Here is a 21,781-nt window from a genome sequence, read left to right as displayed (position 1 = left end):
GTTTGCAAATGTGTTTCAATAGTTGGTCAATTTGTTTCTCTAGTTTGTAAATGTGTATCACAAAGTTGTCAATTTGTTTTTATAGTTTGCAAATGAGTTTCAATAGTTGGTCAATTTGTTTCTATAGTTTGTAAATGTGTATCACAAAGTTGTCAATTTGTTTTTATAGTTTGCAAATGTGTTTCAATAGTTTGCAAATTTTTTCAGTAGTTTTTACATGTTTTCCATAGTTTGTAAAGTTGTTTCCTGAGTTTGCAAAATGGTTTAAAAAATTGTAAATATGTTTCATTAACTAAACTTGTTTCAACAGTTGTTTTTTTTAATTTGTTTTGTAACTTTACAAAAATACTATGAAATTCTGTTTCTATAGTTTGTAAATGTATTTCAAGAGTTGGTCAATTTGTTTCTATAGTTTGTAAATGTGTATCATAAAGTCGTCAATTTGTTCTTATAGTTTGCAAATGTGTTTCAATAGTTGGTCAATTTGTTTCTATAGTTTGTAAATGTGTATCACAAAGTTGTCAATTTGTTTTTATAGTTTGCAAATGTGTTTCAATAGTTTGCAATTTTTTTTCAGTAGTTTTTACATGTTTTCCATAGTTTGTAAAGTTGTTTCCTGAGTTTGCAAAATGGTTTAAAAAATTGTAAATATGTTTCATTAATTAAACTTGTTTCAACAGTTTTTTTTTTAAATTTGTTTTGTAACTTTACAAAAATACTATGAAATTCTGTTTCTATAGTTTGTAAATGTATTTCAATAGTTGGTCAATTGTTTTCTATAGTTTGTAAATGTGTATCATAAAGTTGTCAATTTGTTTTTATAGTTTGCAAATGTGTTTCAATAGTTGGTAAATTTGTTTCTATAGTTTGTAAATGTGTATCACAAAGTTGTCAATTTGTTTTTATAGTTTGCAAATGTGTTTCAATAGTTGGTCAATTTGTTTCTATAGTTTGTAAATGTGTATCACAAAGTTGTCAATTTGTTTTTATAGTTTGCAAATGTGTTTCAATAGTTGGTCAATTTGTTTCTATAGTTTGTAAATGTGTATCACAAAGTTGTCAATTTGTTTTTATAGTTTGCAAATGTGTTTCAATAGTTGGTCAATTTGTTTCTATAGTTTGTAAATGTGTATCACAAAGTTGTCAATTTGTTTTTATAGTTTGCAAATGTGTTTCAATAGTTTGCAAATTGTTTTCAGTAGTTTTTACACGTTTTCCATAGTTTGTAAAGTTGTTTCCTGAGTTTGCAAAATGGTTTAAAAAATTGTAAATATGTTTCATTAATTAAACTTGTTTCAACAGTTTTTTTTTTTTAATTTGTTTTGTAACTTTACAAAAATACTATGAAATTCTGTTTCTATAGTTTGTAAATGTATTTCAAGAGTTGGTCAATTTGTTTCTATAGTTCGTAAATGTGTATCACAAAGTTGTCAATTTGTTTTTATAGTTTGCAAATGTGTTTCAATAGTTGGTCAATTTGTTTCTATAGTTTGTAAATGTGTATCACAAAGTTGTCAATTTGTTTTTATAGTTTGCAAATGTGTTTCAATAGTTGGTCAATTTGTTTCTATAGTTTGTAAATGTGTATCACAAAGTTGTCAATTTGTTTTTATAGTTTGCAAATGTGTTTCAATAGTTTGCAATTTTTTTTCAGTAGTTTTTACATGTTTTCCATAGTTTGTAAAGTTGTTTCCTGAGTTTGCAAAATGGTTTAAAAAATTGTAAATACGTTTCATTAATTAAACTTGTTTCAACAGTTTTTTTTAAATTTGTTTTGTAACTTTACAAAAATACTATGAAATTCTGTTTCTATAGTTTATAAATTAGTTTCAATAGTTGGTAAATTTGTTTCTATAGTTTGTAAATTAGTTTCAATATTTTGTAAATTTCTTTATATTTTTAGTAAATGTGTATCAATAATTACATTTGTTTTGTAACTTTAAAAAAAAACTTTCTATAGTTTGTAAATGTATTTCAATAGTTGGTCAATTTGTTTCTATAGTTTGTAAATGTGTATCACAAGGTTGTCAATTTGTTTTGTTCATTTGTTTTACACTTCCCGTCCAGCGTAGGAAATAAAAATAAGGAAGAGCCGCCGCGAGAGAATCAACTTTGCTCCACTTAACCTCCAGCTGGGTTCACTGGTTCGATGGCGACTGCAGAAGTCACGACAAAACCACAGTCACCGAGGTCTTTGAAGAACGCGTGCGTGAACAAAGTTATTTAAAGATGGACCGGCGTGACAATGACATCTCCACGCCTGTCTGCTGGCCTCGTTTCTCACAAAGTCACTGGTGTGTCACCAGGACGACGTGCGTGAAGAGGTCGCCGCTCTAATCCCACGTGAAACGCAATAAAGTGTCAGACCGGTCCCTGGTCGGCTCGGGTTCTTGTTTTTCACACAAATCCTCACCCATCGGTCTCGCTCCACGAAGATGTCGATGTGGACCTGGGCCTCCTCGTTCTTGTTGACCAGGCCCATCAGCTCCTCCGCATCCTCAGCCTCCACCAGGACCACCGGACCGTGGAAGGAGTCCGTCTTCTTCAGCTGTGACACACGAACTCACGGGTTTGTATCCAGAAAAAACTAAAAAGTTTGGATCTTAAAACTCACCTCAATAGCAGCGTTGGCATCATCGCTGACATCGAAAATCACAGCTTTAGCCCCTTTATCCAGAGCCATGCGAGCCTGGAGGAGAAAGAACAAAAACCTTTAAATTTGATACATTCATCTGAAGTCTTCTCGACCCGTCGCTAGGTGGCAGTAACGAACCACTCACTCCGCACAGACTCTGAACGCAACAATGAAAAACTCATTTACTTTACTGGACAAAACAACCCGTTTAAAAATTGTCTTTTTTAATTCAGTTCTAAAGTGGAATTATTGAAGCGAAATTTTCCCACGAATAAAAATACTTATGATTGAATTATCTCTAGATCAAAATCACGAAGTGTTCCTTTTGTTAAAATTACAATGAAAATAATTTCAATTAGTCGGATTTTTTCTTTTTTCTTAATTATTTTTTAATGGAAATGTTTTTGGTCCTTGTTTTTTAACCCTTGTGTTATCTCCCAAAATCAAATGTGTTTTTGGTATCCCTTGGTTGTCTCTAGGTCAAGGTGAACGACCTCAACCACTGCATTTGTATTTCTACCAGCCATGGTGGTTGATCCAGAGACAACACAAGGGATGTAACAAACACATTTGTTTTCAGGCCACTGGGTCACCTTGACCCAGAGACGACACAAGGGATACCACAAACACATTTGTTTTCGGGGCCATTGGGTCACCTTGACCCAGAGACGACACAAGGAATACCACAAACACATTTGTATTCAGGGAATTGTGTCACCTCGACCCAGAGACAACAAAAGGGATACCACAAACACATTTGTTTTCGGGGCCATTGGGTCACCTTGACCTAGAGACAACACAAGGGATACCACAAACGCATTTGTTTTTGGGCCATCGGGTCACCTTGACCCTGATATACCACAAGGGTTAACAATATTCCCATAAATGATCATGAAAGTACCATGTTCACCTTAATTTTCCAATATAGTAAACAAAATATTATCATTTACTCAATTAAAATTGCTTTTACTTCATCAACACTTAAAGAAAAGTTAAATGCTTCAATCATTTTTAATTTTTTTATTCAAATCTTCATTGTTTTCCGATTTTTTCCCTCAGAATTAATAAAAGGTTGAAAGGACATAGTACATAATCAAGAGCCTTGAGGGACACCATTAATCACATTCAGATAAAACAAATAAAAAAACATTGTAGACACACTATAAAACTTTATAGTGTCTAGTGAAGAGCCCTGAGGAACCCCAACACAATGTTTTGTGTCATCAGCTTCAAAAAATCCAAACATTAACCAACATTTAATAACGATAACAATAAGTGGCGTCTTGTACGGACGACAACAAAGTCATGGATTCCGCCTCCACGACAAAAGGCTTGTGAGAACTTCGAGGACGTTTGCGATCAAAGCTGAACGGAACCGTATCTCACAGTGGATCTTTTAATCGAGTTAATGACAAACCACATTGTGCGGCGGCGGCGACGACCTCGGATCACTATTTAACACTTCAAAAAGAGAAAGTTAATACGTGACGGAGGAGGGGGGGGGGGGGACAGACGACTCCTTTGTGCGCAACAACAATGTCAGGGTCCGGAGTCTCCTACGCGCCGTGCCCTTTTTTGGTGAGCACTCCGGGGCCAAAAACCGGTCGAAAAGCATCGAAAGGGGTCGGCATGGAGGGGGCATAGCTGCGACTCCCACGGAACCTCTGGTGGCATTTCACGGATCGGAGCAGTGACGGTCAGAACGGGGTCAGATGAGAAAATTGACATCTTTGATCTGGCTTCTGTGCAACCCTTGTTTTTTTCGACAGATCAGTGATCGTAGTACCGTATTTTCCGGACTATAAGTCACTCCGGAGTACAAGTCGCACCAGCCGTAAAATGCATAATAAAGAAGGAAAAAACAAATATAAGTCGCACTGGAGTATAAGTCACATTTTTGGGGGAAATTTATTTGATAAAATCCAACACCAAGAACAGACATGTCATCTTGAAAGACAATTTAAAATAAAAATAGAATAGAGGCAACAACAGGCTGAATAATTGTACGGTATGTTACGTTACATGACACAACTGAGAACCTGGTATGTTAACATAACATATGAAGAGTTATTCAGAGAACTATAGCATAAATAACATACTAAGAAGTTTACCAAACCATCCGTGTAACTCCAAATAACTCAAATCCAATGAAATCTTCATCATTGGTGTCACTTTTAAACAACTCCGCTAACTCCGGAGATGCGGCGCTTCCTCTTCTACGTCGAAATTATCAACACAGGTCTAGAGCGCCCCCTAGCGGTTTAGTGTGTGAAATGATATACCGGTAATAATGTGTTAATAATTTCACACATAAGTCGCTCCAGAGTATAAGCGGCACCCCCGGACAAATTATGAAAAAAAAACTGCGACTTATAGTCCGGAAAATACGGTACGTGCACGGACGGCGTGCGCACATGTGGGAAACTGCTCTACCTGGAGTTCAAAAGTTCCCGAAAGCTTAAGGTCCTTTTAATCGTCGCAATAAACCTTCGAGATTTAGCTCCTGTGGTCTCGCAGCTTCCTCCTATAGTTCCGAAAAATACCATAATATATCTCGGTGTGTATTTCCGAAACTACCGCTGTGGGTTCCTCGGCTCGGCCGCACACACCCGGAAGCGCGTCATTATGCGATTAATAGGAGATATATTTATAATAGAGCTTTGGGGGGGGGGAGTGGGGGGGATAGCAGTGACGCTAACAAGGCGGTTAAAAAAGCTTCGCCAGCGACATGAGTTTGTTATGGTCGGAACCGGACCAGACACCGCGGCGGGCGTCCATCTGCGAGAGAGGCCCCCGGCTTGACACATGCGATTAAACAATATTGAGTGAAAACAAGTCGCGGCGTCAGGAAATGACTGTGGGTTTTGTAAGAGTTGCCGACGACGTCATGGCCCGACAAACAGGGCCCGGCGACCGCATGCTTTTCGGTGACATGTCGGTGGAGGGCGGGGAGATGGACGAATGTGGCGGGGGTGTGGTGGGAGGTAGTAGAGCTCGGGAACATAAACACACCTGAGGGCGTCGCGCTAGTAAAGAGGTCACGGCGGTACATGAGCAGGTATTTACCCTCATGGGGACAAACACACACTCTGAGACGTGGTCTAGGTAGAAGGAAACAAAAGAAGCTATTTTTGGATTGTTTTTTTGGTCTCCTGTGCCGCAATATGGCCCAATTATACAAGACCCATTTCAGGTCTCGGATAAGCTGAGCCAGAGGGCAAAAGTAGAATTAAAGAAAGCATAGAGTACATAACTAAGAGCCTTGAGGAACACCAATAATCACATACAGATAATTTGACCTAAATATTGCAGACACACTATAAAACTGCAGAAAACGAAATGATATAGTGTATAGTTAAGAGCCTTGAGGAACACCAACACAATGTTTTGGTCAAAACAATCGAAGATACCAACATTTAATAATTGTACCGTTATAATTAATACTGCATATTTGTATGTATTATGCTTGAATCTGTATCAATATAGGGTCAAAGAATACAATATATACAATATATTGTGATACTGTAGTAACAAGGATATATGTGTAGTATTGTCCAGTACTTGACTCTGGTGTTGTAGTATTTACAGACATCTTTATGACTCTTCACAAAGTCGTAACTGCTTTCATTTGTTTTGAAACCAAAATAAGTCCAAACATCAGCTTTAAAAGCTGCTGGAGTCACTGTATCCTCTCGTCCTCAGTCATTGTCAGGGATTGTATTGTTCCTTTAGGTGCGAAGGAGGTAATGACTGCTGCCATCGAGCAGCCGAATTTTAATTGCAAAACCAATAATAACTTATAAAAACAAGAATATGAGATTGAAGCCAGTGACCACCATACTGGTTTATGTCAAACTTCGCAAATACAAGTTTATTTTTGAAAAGAGCAGAATCTGACACAACAAAATAATTTAACTTGTTGTATAAAACAAAAACGGAATGAGGCGACAGGGGTTCCTTACTCAGACACTAGAGGGGGCCAAATCACCTTTCTTTTATTTTACATATTGTGGCTTTAAGCACTGAAACACAGAAAGAAAAAGAATAATTAATATAACTTCCATTAATTATCACTGTCTGGAGGATATTTCATTTTGACATTAATTTGTGACTTTTGCTTCGTAAACTAGCAAAAATAAGTTAAAAAAAATTGACCAGTCAAAAGCTCCTACTGACTCAGCGTTACAATGAAATGTATTTTTCATGCTTTTAATTTTTTCCCATTGTTTATTTCTCTTTATTTTTCTCTACCAGAATGAGGTTTTACTTTTTCTTCCTTTATCTAAAGGTTTTTCGGTGAATTTAATGTCTGTGGTGCAAAAACGGTTCCTGCTCATAGGTGCACATGGAGCGTGGAAAGCTGTGTCACATGATTAAACCCATGAGGGTTTTTTATTTATATATATATACTTGCTGGGACCACAGATTCCATAAACATGACTTTAAAAAAAAACATTTTCTATTTGTCGTAATTAAAAGATTACCGGGAACAGTCGGTCGGGTGAGGGTGTGGGTTTGAAAGGTTGGTTCACTTCCCAGCATGCCGTATAAAAAAAGGGACTTGCGGTGCCAGAGGTAGGTTTGTTGTCACATCTTGATTTGGATCCACTCGACAGACAATCTCTGGACCTGACCACGGCTCATCTGGAGAAAAACACCACATCTAGAGCCTGCGATTCTGACCCGGTTTTCTGTGGTGGGTGGGCGTCCAGGGTTTTTTCTGGAGACGTTTTGTTTACGTCCCTGGCAGAGTGCGGACGGAGCGCCACAACAAACCTTCGCCGTGGGAGGGTTTCCTTGAGATGTTAGTGTCTCAAGAGTCTGTCACGGGCTTTAATGTGGTCTAGCGGGACGACTGGGGCCAAGCCGGGGTCGACTCCCTTCATGTGCGGCCGTGTTCGGAGGGAGGAGCACGTGCTCGTGCACACACTTAGCTGGATTAGTCCAGGATATTTGAATCAGGAAGTATTTTTAGAATCAAAGTGTGACCTCTGACTTCCACAAAAACAGGTGTAAACACCAGAGAGGAAGTAGAAATGTTCCTCCACGAGTCACAGGGGCAAACGATACGATGTATAGTAAGTAAGTAGTTATTATTTGTAAAACTTCTATCTCCTCTGGTCCCGATGCGTGTTCAGGAATCATCAGAAGATTCTGATCCACAGACCTCAGAGCCCGAGCTGGGGTGTAAGTCTGGATCAGATCACATGATGGAAGGTCTGACCATGAATAGATCGGAAAGTAAGAACCAGAATTTTAAAATTTATCCTGAAAGAAACTGGCAGCCAGTGAAGAGTTTTAAGGATCGGAGAAATGTCAGTTCTTCTACTAGAGCGGGTCAGAATTCTGGCTGCAGAGTTGCAGGCGAGACAGATCCTTCTTGTTTAGACACCAAAATAAAGGTATTTTGTATAACTTCAAACTCGTAATAAACTATTTTCGTATGACTTTAATCCCGTAATAAAGTATTTTGTACAACTAGAAACTCGTAAGAAAGTATTTTCGTAAGACTTTAATCTCGTAATTATGCATTTGTACAACTTTAATCTCACAATAAAGTATTTAAATTTGACATTAGTCTCGTAATTTAGTATTTTGTTCGACTTTAATCTCGCAATTAAGTATTTTAGTACGGCATTAGTCTCGTGATTAAGTATTTTGTTCAACTTTAATCTCGTAAATAAGTATTTTAGTACGGCATTAGTCTCGTGATTAAGTATTTTGTTCGACTTTAATCTCGTAAATAAGTATTTTAGTACGGCATTAGTCTCGTGATTAAGTATTTTGTTCGACTTTAATCTCGTAAATAAGTATTTTAGTACGGCATTAGTCTCGTGATTAAGTATTTTGTTCGACTTTAATCTCGTAAATAAGTATTTTAGTACGGCATTAGTCTCGTGATTAAGTATTTTGTTCAACTTTAATCTCGTAAATAAGTATTTTATTACGGCATTAGTCTCATGATTAAGCATTTTGTTCGACTTTAATCTCGTAAATAAGTATTTTAGTACGGCATTAGTCTCATGATTAAGTATTTTGTTCGACTTTAATCTCGTAAATAAGTATTTTAGTACGGCATTAGTCTCGTGGTTAAGTATTTTGTTCGACTTTAATCTCGTAAATAAGTATTTTAGTACGGCATTAGTCTCGTGATTAAGTATTTTGGTCGACTTTAATCTCGTAAATAAGTATTTTAGTACGGCATTAGTCTCGTGATTAAGTATTTTGTTCGACTTTAATCTCGTAAATAAGTATTTTAGTACGGCATTAGTCTCGTGATTAAGTATTTTGTTCGACTTTAATCTCGTAAATAAGTATTTTAGTACGGCATTAGTCTCGTGATTAAGTATTTTGTTCGACTTTAATCTCGTAAATAAGTACTTTAGTACGGCATTAGTCTCGTGATTAAGTATTTTGTTCGACTTTAATCTCGTAAATAAGTATTTTAGTACGGCATTAGTCTCGTGATTAAGTATTTTGTTCGACTTTAATCTCGTAAATAAGTATTTTAGTACGGCATTAGTCTCGTGATTAAGTATTTTGTTCGACTTTAATCTCGTAAATAAGTATTTTAGTACGGCATTAGTCTCGTGATTAAGTATTTTGTTCGACTTTAATCTCGTAAATAAGTATTTTAGTACGGCATTAGTCTCGTGATTAAGTATTTTGTTCGACTTTAATCTCGTAAATAAGTACTTTAGTACGGCATTAGTCTCGTGATTAAGTATTTTGTTCGACTTTAATCTCGTAAATAAGTATTTTAGTACGGCATTAGTCTCGTGATTAAGTATTTTGTTCGACTTTAATCTCGTAAATAAGTACTTTAGTACGGCATTAGTCTCGTGATTAAGTATTTTGTTCAACTTTAATCTCGTAAATAAGTATTCTAGTACGGCAATAGTCTCGTGATTAAGTATTTTGTTCGACTTTAATCTCAGAAATAAGTATTTTAGTACGGCATTAGTCTCGTGATTAAGTATTTTGTTCAACTTTAATCTCGTAAATAAGTATTTTAGTATGGCATTAGTCTCGTGATTAAGTATTTTGTTCAACTTTAATCTCGTAAATAAGTATTTTAGTATGGCATTAGTCTCGTGATTAAGTATTTTGTTCAACTTTAATCTCGTAAATAAGTATTTTAGTACGGCATTAGTTTCGTGATTAAGTATTTTGTTCGACTTTAATCTCGTAAATAAGTATTTTAGTAAGGCATTAGTCCCGTGATTAAGTATTTTGTTCAACTTTAATCTCGTAAATAAGTATTTTAGTACGGCATTAGTCTCGTGATTAAGTATTTTGGTCGACTTTAATCTCGTAAATAAGTATTTTAGTACGGCATTAGTCTCGTGATTAAGTATTTTGTTCGACTTTAATCTCGTAAATAAGTATTTTAGTACGGCATTAGTCTCGTGATTAAGTATTTTGTTCGACTTTAATCTCGTAAATAAGTATTTTAGTATGGCATTAGTCTCGTGATTAAGTATTTTGTTCAACTTTAATCTCGTAAATAAGTATTTTAGTACGGCATTAGTCCCGTGATTAAGTATTTTGTTCAACTTTAATCTCGTAAATAAGTATTTTAGTACGGCATTAGTCTCGTGATTAATTATTTTGTTCGACTTTAATCTCGTAAATAAGTATTTTAGTACGGCATTAGTCTCGTGATTAAGTATTTTGTTCAACTTTAATCTTGTAAATAAGTATTTTAGTATGGCATTAGTCTCGTGATTAAGTATTTTGTTCAACTTTAATCTTGTAAATAAGTATTTTAGTACGGCATTAGTTTCGTGATTAAGTATTTTGTTCAACTTTAATCTTGTAAATAAGTATTTTAGTATGGCATTAGTCTCGTGATTAAGTATTTTGTTCAACTTTAATCTTGTAAATAAGTATTTTAGTACGGCATTAGTTTCGTGATTAAGTATTTTGTTCGACTTTAATCTCGTAAATAAGTATTTTAGTACGGCATTAGTTTCGTGATTAAGTATTTTGTTCGACTTTAATCTCGTAAATAAGTATTTTAGTACGGCATTAGTTTCGTGATTAAGTATTTTGTTCGACTTTAATCTCGTAAATAAGTATTTTAGTACGGCATTAGTTTCGTGATTAAGTATTTTGTTCAACTTTAATCTCGTAAATAAGTATTTTAGTACGGCATTAGTCTCGTGATTAAGTATTTTGTTCAACTTTAATCTCGTAAATAAGTATTTTAGTACGGCATTAGTCTCGTGATTAAGTATTTTGTTCAACTTTAATCTCGTAAATAAGTATTTTAATACGGCATTATTCTCGTGATTAAGTATTTTGTTCGACTTTAATCTCGTAAATAAGTATTTTAGTACGGCATTAGTCTCGTGATTAAGTATTTTGTTCGACTTTCGGTCTCGAAAAGCGCTATATAAATATATATTACTTACTTACTTACTTTAATCTCATAATAAATTATTTTTCTATGACTTTAATCCCGTAGTGGAGTGTTTTGTAGAACTTTAATCTAGTGATAAAGTATTTTAGTACAGCATTAGTCTCGTATTTAAGTATTTTGTATGACTTAAATCTCGTAATAAAATACTTTTGCATGACTTTAATCTCGTAATTAAGTATTTTAGTACAGCATTAGTCTCGCAATCAAGTATTTTGTAAGACTTTAATCTTCTGATAAATTATTTCACTATGACTTTAATCTCGTATTTAAGTATTTTGTATGACTTCAATCTCGCAATGAAGTATTTTTACGACATTAATCTGGTAATATTATAAAATAAAAATACTTTGAGTGGCCCTTATACTCCATCTTACTAGCTAATACACTAGACACTACGAGTTGAGAACGAAAACTTTTTTAGTTCATTTTTTTGATCAGAGACAAGTATTCTTGTTCATGTATTATAAAAGTAAACAAGTATTCTTGTCATGTTAAAAAGGAAGGTAAACATGTATAAAGCCCATGAAACTTTATGTTTTGGACTTTCAGATATATTAAAATAAACAAAGAAAAGACATATATTTTGGCAAACATTGGTTGAAAACAAAGTTTTTTGTTAATAATTTAATAGTATCTTATTCCCTTTTTAATTCTATGTTTATAAGAAAGTAAAAACACTGACTCAGATAAACGTCAAAGAGGAATAAATAGATATATTCTTGTTGTTCATTTCCGTCAATGTTTTAAACATGTTGCCGACTTGTGGCTCCGTAATGCATGACCTTCCATACTGTTCCTGCACATACTATAAATTATCCTGTGGAATAATATGTGTGGGAATGAGAGGAGAGAGTGAAGGAGGGAAAAAGAAAGTGAAGGAGGGAGGAGGAGGAGGAAGGGAGGAGGAGGAGGAGGAGTGCGGTGCCGCTACATTAAAGTGTCTAATGACAGACTAGAGAGATGTGGGTCTACAGGTCTGAGGCCGACTCGCTGCTCTGTCATTTCCCCTGACCAGGCAGACTGGAACCATTACTGCCGTGACACACACACACACACACACACACATGAGGCTACATGATAGCAGGGTTCTGGTGTGTGTGCACGGACACAGGTGCGCTCGCCATCATTGTTGTTGATATCGTGTGACCCGCAGACGCCCCTGCACGGCGTTCAAATGACTCTTAGCATGTAGCAGTTAGCATTAGCATGGGGGTCAGAAATGGACATTTATTGACATTTATAACAGTGACAGGAAGTTTTTTTCACCGTACTTTCACAAATGTATTAGTAATGTGGCTTTCAAATTAAATTCTATATTTTATGGTTTATATTTTAATACAGTGTGTTTAAAATACAATAAAACATTTTTTTTATGTACGATTAACATTCAAATATTCACAGCTTTAGTTCATTTATGTGTTGCAATTTAACTTCCGGCAGCTAGATGGCAGCAGTCATTACGTCATCCGCAGCTTAAAGGAACAATAAAACCCTGCAAGATCCTGGCGATGACTGAGGACGAGAGGATACCGTGACTCCAGCAGCTTTTATAGCTGATGTTTGGACATGTTTTGGTTTGAAAACAAATGAGAGACAAGAGTCATGTGGTCTGTAAATACTGCAACACCAGAGTCAAGTACTCGACAATACTACACATGTAATCTTGTGACTACAGTATCACAATTAATTTTTTTTTTTTTATAATGTTTATACAAACTTTCTTTTTAGAAAAATAAATGTAATAAATCAAAATAATTGCTAAATGATTTTTTTAAATTAATCTTAATATTTTTTATATATAAAACGAACTCAGTTGTTATTACAAAAATAAATATCAAAAATGTTTTTGATACATGAAATTAACTCTTTTAGAGAAATAAACTTTATCTAATTTATTAATTTTTTATAGATGATATTATTTACTTTTCAGAAAAAAAAACAAATGTATTTCTTCCTTAGTCTCCACAATTAATCTAAATAATATTTTATAATTTAAATAAATGTGAGTCGTCTAAATATATTTTGATAAAATTAATTGAAGAAAGAAAATAAATAAATTAACTTAACAATCAAAGTAATGTTTTATACATGAAATTAAATATTTTTTGTAAAAAAATAAATAATCAAAATAATTTAAAAAACAACAAATTAACTCAGTTTTTATAAAACTGAATTGAATTTTTAATTATTTCCCATAAATTAAATTAACTTGACTGTATTCCATTGAAATAATGTTTTTATACATGGAATAAATTTAATTTAAATAAAAACAAAGTAATTGTTTAGAATAACTTTTGATTTATGAAGATAACTCGTTTTTTTATTAAAATAAATGTATTAAAATAAATGTAATTCACCTTAATATTTCTAGATTCCTGCTTCAAAAAATCTTGTATTTAAAAAACTTTAAAAACTTTAAATTCATGACTATTTGCAGAAGTATTTCTCTCTCTCTCGGTCCAACCCCAACTGTTCCAAGATGACAACATTCTGAACCGGCGTTCCGTCCGTGGATCCGAGCCACGGTTCATTAACAGAAAGAAGCCATTGTTGGGTTTTTTTTCTCGACACCTTCGCTTTCCACGTTCCGACAAGTCTCGGCGCAGAAATAGGCAATTATCAGGCAATTAAGCCAGAAGCTGGTTGAGCAACGATCTGTTCTCAGACGAACCATCACTTACATAAATGTTCCCGTCGCACAGTAGGGAGAAGAAGTCGGACCCACGAGGGCCCGGAAGCGGCATTTCTGGGTGAAATTGTGTGTGGATAAGTGTGTGTGACTGTCGGGGGGTGGGGGGTGGGTGTGGCCCTGCAGGGGTATCCATTACTCACCGGGGAGCTTTGAAGTGGGGGGCCGCTGAAGGAAGGGGTCCGGAGGAGGAGGAGGAGGGGCTTCAAGGGTTGCAAGTCGTGGCAGGTGAACAGTTTCTACAAAAGTATTAGGCCCCAGGATACGAGGCGGGGGGGTGGGAGGGGGTGCGGCGAGGTTTAAATCGCACACAAATCATCTCCCTGAGTAAACACTCGATACACAATGTTCTGCAATAACTCGCGTGTAAACATCAGATATAAATTACTCAAGGGGCCGATTTATGTACTGTGACTGATGAGGGGCCGTCGAGCCAAAGGAAAAAAAAACGTTTAAAAAAAGAAAGACCCGTCGACGTAAATGTGCCGATCAAATTAAGTTTCTACCGCTTTATCCCTCATCGGGGTTGCGAGGAGATCCCAGTTACATTGGGCGAGAGGCAGGGGACACCCTGGACAGGACGCCAGTCTGTCGCAGGGGCACACAAAGACACACAACCATTCACACACACACTCATATCTATGGACAGTTTCCCCAAAGTTCTCAATCAACCTCTGTGTGTTTTTGGACTCTGGGGAGGAAAATTTACCCAAAAAATATTTTTATCATAGTTCTTGTGTAGTTTATATTCAAATACACTGATATATACAATACAATAGTTACGAGGTTTAATTAACATTTAAATATTTACAGTGTTTGTTAATATTTCTGTCGCAATCAAACTTCAGGCCGCTAGATGGCGGCAATTATTACGTTATGCGCAGCTTAAGGAACAATCCCGCAAGAGCCCGGCGATGACTGGGGACGAGAGGATACAGTTGATGTTTGTACATATTTTGGTTTGAAAACAAAGCAGTTACGATTTCGTCAAGAGTCATGTGGTCTGAAAATTCTGCAACACCAGAGTCAAGTACTCGACAATTTCACAATGTGTTACGCATTTTTGTGATGTAATTCCACTTCCGACAGCTAGATGGTAGCAGTCTCTAAGTCCTTCACTGCAAAAGTATCACTGAAAACCAGCAAGATGACTGAGGACGAGGGGATACATTGGACTCCAGCAGCTTTTAAAGGTGATGTTTGGAAAAGGGAGAACAAAGTTCAAATATATAAAGTGCATAGATCATCGGAAATAACACAAAGACCGAAAAAGGTAAACAACATACAACAAAACCACAGATAATACCACATCCTGTTCAATATTAACGACTAAATATAGAGTTGAAAAATGGTCTCCCTTTTCACAAACAACTTCAGTACTTTTATTCCTTTGCCATGAATACATGACTTAAACTGAAGGAACTCCCACAACTTATACTTAAATTCCCATAATGCACTGCAACAGTTGCATTATTTAGTCAGGTTTTCATATGATCTTGTCCAAAGGGTAAAACAAAGAGATTTTAGAAAGTTACTAAAAATTAATTTATTTCATTATTAGTCTTTGTAGAATAGTTTTCTTATAAATTATATTTAGTACATTTAATTAAAATAAAAAACATATTTCATTATAGTTTTATCCTTTTGTATACATTTTTATTGTTCTTTTTCATTTTGGTAGTTTTTGTTAAGACAGATTGATACAGGGCCCTTAAGGGAAGTTTCACCTGATTAATGGGTTAAAATAAATAAATATATGACTCATAAGTCAGGTTTGTTTCTCCTCTTCATTCATCGTCGACTCGTGAAGTTTTACTGCACTGAGAGAAACACCATAAAGTACAGGCAGGTTACGGCACCGTCACTGACGACGCTGAACCACCATTTGAAGTCTGTGGCAACACTTTCGTTACGCAAGACTTGGCTGGGACTTCATCGAGTGAACAGGTTGTACTGAACGGGATAATTGTCTTTATCACAGCGTTCCTGGTCGAGGCTTCCTTGAGGATCACCGGGATTTTCGGGAACGCTTTGTATCGAGACTAAACCACACCAGAGAATAGATAGATTTGATAGAAATACTTACAAGTATTTACTATTTAATTAAGTTTAATACAGGAAATGTCAATTAAATAAAAGTTTATTAAATAAGACTTACATTTTATATATATTTTTGCCTGAAATGTTGACTTTTATAAAATTGTGTTTGTTGACTTTGGGAGGATTTCCCTTGTGTTATCTCAGGGTCAAAGTGACCCAAAGTCCTGAAAACAAATGTTTGTATGGTATCCCTTTTGTTATCTCTAGGTCAAAGTGACCCAAAGGCCTGAAAACAAACGAGTTTGTGGTATCCCTTGTGTTGTCTCTGAGACAAAGTGACTCGAAAAAAAATGTGTTTGTGGTATCCCTTGAGTTGTCTCTTGGTCAAAGGGACTCGAAAAAAAATGTGTTTGTGGTATCCCTTGTGTTATCTCTGGGTCAAAGGGACTCGAAAACAAATGTGTTTGTGGTATCCCTTGAGTTGTCTCTGGGTCAAAGTGACTCGAAAAAAAATGTGTTTGTGGTATCCCTTGTGTTGTCTCTGGGTCAAAGTGACTTGAAAACAAATGCGTTTGTGGTATCCCTTGGGTTGTCTCTGGGTCAAAGTGACTCTAAAACAAATGTGTTTGTGGTATCCATTGTGTTGTCTCTGGGTCAAAGTGACTCGAAAACAAATGTGTGTGTGGTATCCCTTGTGTTATCTCTGGGTCAAAGTGACCCAATTTTTTAATACCTTACTAACTATTTAATTAAGTTCAAAACAGGAAATGTCAATTAAATAAAAGTTTATTTTAATTTAAATTATATATATTTTTTGCCTGAAATGTTGACTTTTATAAAATTGTGTTTGTTGACTTTTGGATGATTTCAAAGACTTCAATCATTTAATTATCTTTAATTATTTGATGTTGTGTTTTATTTTAAAACGTCGTGAAGATCCTTGACTTTGAAACCTTTGGTTCTTAAAAAAAAGATCTTTAGGTGTTGCAGTGCATTATGGGACTTCTAGAACGAGTAATGGCAGCATCTCACGTATGAGTCACGCATTCGTCTCAGAAGATAAACCTAACAAAGTAAAATATAATTTTCCTTGTGACGTCTTAAAGATCAACTAACTTACTCATCATGACCATGTTTTCAACTTATGACTTTATAAAGTTGCTCTGAAATCTGGGCGAACGAGAGGTTACGAGAGTCCATTTTGACGTAACAATGGCTTCACTGCTCCTCCAGCCAGCTGTAATCACGCCCCGCTTTGTTTATACAACGAGATCATTTTGAAATGTCAATATATCAATGAAAAGAGCTTTTTTTTTAATCCATTTTTGAAATTTCTTTTAAATAAAAATATAGTTTTTACACTTTGTAATGTTCTTCAATCAAATACTGCAATAATTCATCTGCTCATGAACCTCAGTGACTATAGTGTCGAGAAGAGACGATATATTGCAAGAACCCTCTTCCGTAGAAAGTTCTAAATGAGTCTCTGGATCTCCAGCCTGAGGAGAAGCACATGAAGCAGCTTCAGGCTCTTTCTTGCACCAAACAACAAAGTTATCATCGGATCATAAAACAGTCGTTGTTGTCATTTCACTGCCAACGACCACATGACGAATGATCCGCGTTTTATTCTTGTTCTGATCCCTTTTATTCTTGTATTTTCTGTATTATTTATTCTGTTCACTTCACTGCCTTAACCCTTGTGTTGTTCCAGGGTCAAAGTGACTCGAAAGCCTGAAAACAAATGTGAGTGTGGTATCCCTTGTGTTATCTCATGGTCAAAGTGACCCAAAGGACTGAAAATAAATGTGTGTGTGGTATTCCTTGTGTTATCCAAGGGTCAAAGTGACCCAAAGGCCTGAACACAAATGTGTGTGTGGTATCCCTTGTGTTATCTCTGGGTCAAAGTGACACAAAGGCCCGAAAACAAATGTTTGTGTGGTATCCCTTGTTTTAGCTCTGAATCAAAGTGACCCAAAGGCCTGAAAACAAATGTGAGTGTGTTATCCCTTGTGTTATCTCAGGGTCAAAGTGACCCAAAGGACTGAAAATAAATGTATGTGTGGTATTCCTTGTGTTATCCAAGGGTCAAAGTGACCCAAAAGCCTGAACACAAATGTGAGTGTGGTATCCCTTGTGTTATCTCTGGGTCAAAGTGACACAAAGGCCCGAAAACAAATGTGAGTGTGTTATCCCTTGTTTTAGCTCTGAATCAAAGTGACCCAAAGGCCTGAAAACAAATGTGAGTGTATTATCCCTTGTGTTATCTCAGGGTCAAAGTGACCCAAAGGCCTGAAAAAAAATGTGTTTGTGGTATCCCTTGTGTTATCCAAGGGTCAAAGTGACGCGAAGGCCTGAAAAAGTATGTGTTTGTGGTATTCCTTGTGTTGTCTCTGGGTCAAAGTGACCCAAAGGCCTGAACACAAATGTGTGTGTTGTATCCCTTGTGTTATCTCTGGGTCAAAGTGACACAAAGGCCCGAAAACAAATGTTTGTGTGGTATCCCTTGTTTTAGCTCTGAATCAAAGTGACCCAAAGGCCTGAAAACAAATGTGAGTGTGTTATCCCTTGTGTTATCTCTGGGTCAAAGTGACACAAAGGCCTGAAAACGTATGTGTTTGTGGTATCCCTTGTGTTGTCTCTTGGTCAAAGTGACTCGGAAATGTATGTGTTTCTTGTATCCCTTGTGTTGCCTCTAGGGTGAAGGTCAATGACTTTCTTGGCTTCCAGAAATCCATACGAGGGTCACCTTGACCCCGAAATAACACAAAGAAAAAGAAATGGCTGATAATAAAACTTGTTTTCCCAAAAAGCATCCTGTTATTTAATCAGGCCTGTGAGTGAGAGCGCGACACCCCTTCTACATCATCCCCCTCTCCTCCTTCTCCTCCACCTCCTCCACCTCCTCCTCCTCTTCCTCCTCTTCTTCCTCCTCCTCCTCCTCCTCCTCCAGTCATTCCCGCTCCGAGCCTCCATCTCATTCAACAGCTCTTGTAAGCCTCCAGGAATTCCTTCTTGGAACAGTGAGTCGTGCAAACACACACCAGCAGTGTGACAAACGAGCGCACAAACTGTTTGTAAATGAAGTACAGTGTTGCACAAATACAGTCAAACACTCACACCGGGAAAGATTCCGCGACCGGACTTCGCCATTCAAACTTCGGACGGGAATCACTCGCACAATTAGATATTTCAGGAATTGACGACACATTAAATTTGACGTCGATTCATTGACTCAAAAAGTTTCCGGTAAGTTTTTTTTTCCATATCGGCAGCTACTCGGGAGAAAGTGAGGGATCGTAAACTTCGAGTCAGATGAAAGGAGAGCGAGAAGAATTGATGGTTAAAAAGGGATGACGAGGGAAATGTCTTTTTATGGGAATGTTTTACTAGGCGGCGTGAAAACCTCCATCTGTTTGCCGAGAGGTTCAAAAGAAGCTCCGCATGTCTCTGCTTGCTGACGTATCAAAACAACATTCTGATGAAAAAAAAAAAAAAAAAAGTAGAGGACGGAGACGTCCGGGAAAAAAAAAAGTTTCGTAGGAATATGAGGTGGAGCATCAAAGGACTCGTACCGGATGATGTCTCGCACCCCCGACCCGGGGTCGACCCGGTCACCTGTGCGGATCATCGCTCCCATATATCGCCTGAACACCGGGGAGGAATGTCGCGGGTCGGTGTGCGAGAAGTTCTTCACCGTCGTCACGATTTGACGTAAAGGAACATGAGTCACGGAGACGTCTGCTCGTCTCTGAATCATCGCACAACACAACCAGAGGTGTAACATACAGACACTAACACATCGTCACACTTTTTTCACAACACAGTATTGATACTCAACAGCACTGTATAGGTAAAAAAATTGTTTTTCAAATACATTTATTTTACTTTTATCATCATTTTCTATGGTTTATATATCAAAAAAAAAGTGTGCCACTAGATGGCAGCAGTCGTCACGTCCTCTGCAGCTAAAGGAACAACGGAATCCCGGCGATGACTGGGGGCGAGAGGATACAGTGACTCCAGCAGCTTTTAAATCTGGCGTTCGGACATATTTTTTGTTTCAAAACAAATGAAAGCAGTTACGACTTCGTCAAGAGTCTTGTGGTCGCTTCATACTTCAAGGCAAAGTACATTTATAATCCAGCCATAACCCAGCTATGACTGGGGACAAGAGGATACAGTTGACTCAGCTGATCGTTGGACATATGTAGGACATATTGGCAATTAAGCTTCCGGCCACTAGATGGCAGCAGTCGTTACGTCCTTCGCAGCTAAAGGAACAATACATTCCTGCAAGATCCTGGCGATGACTGAGGATGAGAGGATACAGTGACTCCAGCAGCTTTTAAATCTGGCGTTTGGACATATTTTTTGTTTCAAAACAAATGAAAGCAGTTACGACTTCGTCAAGAGCCTTGTGGTCGCTTCATACTTCACGGCAAAGTACATTTATAATCCAGCCATAACCCGGCTATGACTGGGGACAAGAGGATACGGTTGACTCAGCTGATGTTTGGACATATGTAGGACATATTGGCAATTAAGCTTCCGGCCACTAGATGGCAGCAGTCGTTACGTCCTTCGCAGCTAAAGGAACAATACATTCCTGCAAGATCCTGGCGATGACTGAGGATGAGAGGATACAGTGACTCCAGCAGCTTTTAAATCTGGCGTTTGAACATTTATTTTTTTGTTTCAAAACAAATGAAAGCAGTTACGACTTCGTCAAGAGTCTTGTGGTCACTTCATACTTCACGGCAAAGTACATTTATAATCCAGCCATAACCCGGCTATGACTGGGGACAAGAGGATACGGTTGACTCAGCTGATGTTTGGACATATGTAGGACATATTGGCAATTAAGCTTCCGGCCACTAGATGGCAGCAGTCGTTACGTCCTTCGCAGATAAAGGAACAATACATTCCTGCAAGATCCTGGCGATGACTGAGGATGAGAGGATACAGTGACTCCAGCAGCTTTTAAATCTGGCGTTTGGACATATTTTTTGTTTCAAAACAAATGAAAGCAGTTACGACTTCGTCAAGAGCCTTGTGGTCACTTCATACTTCACGGCAAAGTACATTTATAATCCAGCCATAACCCGGCTATGACTGGGGACAAGAGGATACGGTTGACTCAGCTGATCGTTGGACATATGTAGGACATATTGGCAATTAAGCTTCCGGCCACTAGATGGCAGCAGTCGTTACGTCCTTCGCAGCTAAAGGAACAATACATTCCTGCAAGATCCTGGCGATGACTGAGGACGAGAGGATACAGTGACTCCAGCAGCTTTTAAATCTGGTGTTTGGACATATTTTTTGTTTCAAAACAAATGAAAGCAGTTACGACTTCATCAAGAGTCTTGTGGTCACTTCATACTTCACGGCAAAGTACATTTATAATCCAGCCATAACCCGGCTATGACTGGGGACAAGAGGATACGGTTGACTCAGCTGATCGTTGGACATATGTAGGACATATTGGCAATTAAGCTTCCGGCCACTAGATGGCAGCAGTCGTTACGTCCTTCGCAGCTAAAGGAACAATACATTCCTGCAAGATCCTGGCGATGACTGAGGATGAGAGGATACAGTGAGTTTTTAAAGCTGATGTTTAAAAATATTTTGGTTTCAAAACAAATAAAAGCAGTAACTACTTCGTCAAGAGTCATGTGGTCTGTAAATTCTGCAACACCAGAGTCAAGTACTTGACAATACTACACATATATCCTTGTTGTGTAAATCGTATCGATATATTTGTTTTTATCGTTGCCCCTGTTGTTGTTGTTTTTCCTGTTTTGTATCCTCAACTTTTATTTGCTTTGAAACAAAAATATGTCCAAAGATTGGCTTTAAAAACTGCTGGAGTAGACTGTATCCTCTCGTCCTCAGTCATGTGGTTTGTAAATTCTGCAACACCAGAGTCAAGTACTCGACAAAAACACATGTATATATTTGTTACTAAAGTACCGGAGTATATGACAAT

At 37.1% G+C, this 21,781-nt stretch overlaps 1 protein-coding gene across 1 annotated transcript in view; it reads right to left on the bottom strand.

Annotated features, from left to right (window-relative positions):
* The window catches only part of rnf43 (ring finger protein 43), a 114,910-nt gene that overhangs the window by 11,105 nt on the left and 82,024 nt on the right, over positions 1-21,781 (bottom strand). Inside the window, exons 3-4 of the mRNA XM_087808265.1 lie at positions 2,615-2,689; positions 2,414-2,548 (exon numbers count right to left, since the gene is read on the bottom strand). Coding sequence (XP_087664391.1) covers positions 2,414-2,548; positions 2,615-2,689 — 210 coding nt within the window. The remainder of the gene's footprint in view (positions 1-2,413; positions 2,549-2,614; positions 2,690-21,781) is intronic.

Source organism: Callionymus lyra, chromosome 14 (assembly GCF_982586985.1).
Source record: "Callionymus lyra chromosome 14, fCalLyr1.hap1.1, whole genome shotgun sequence".
In the NCBI taxonomy this organism is placed as follows: Eukaryota; Metazoa; Chordata; class Actinopteri; order Syngnathiformes; family Callionymidae; genus Callionymus; species Callionymus lyra.
This window is presented reverse-complemented; position numbering and strand designations above follow the sequence as displayed.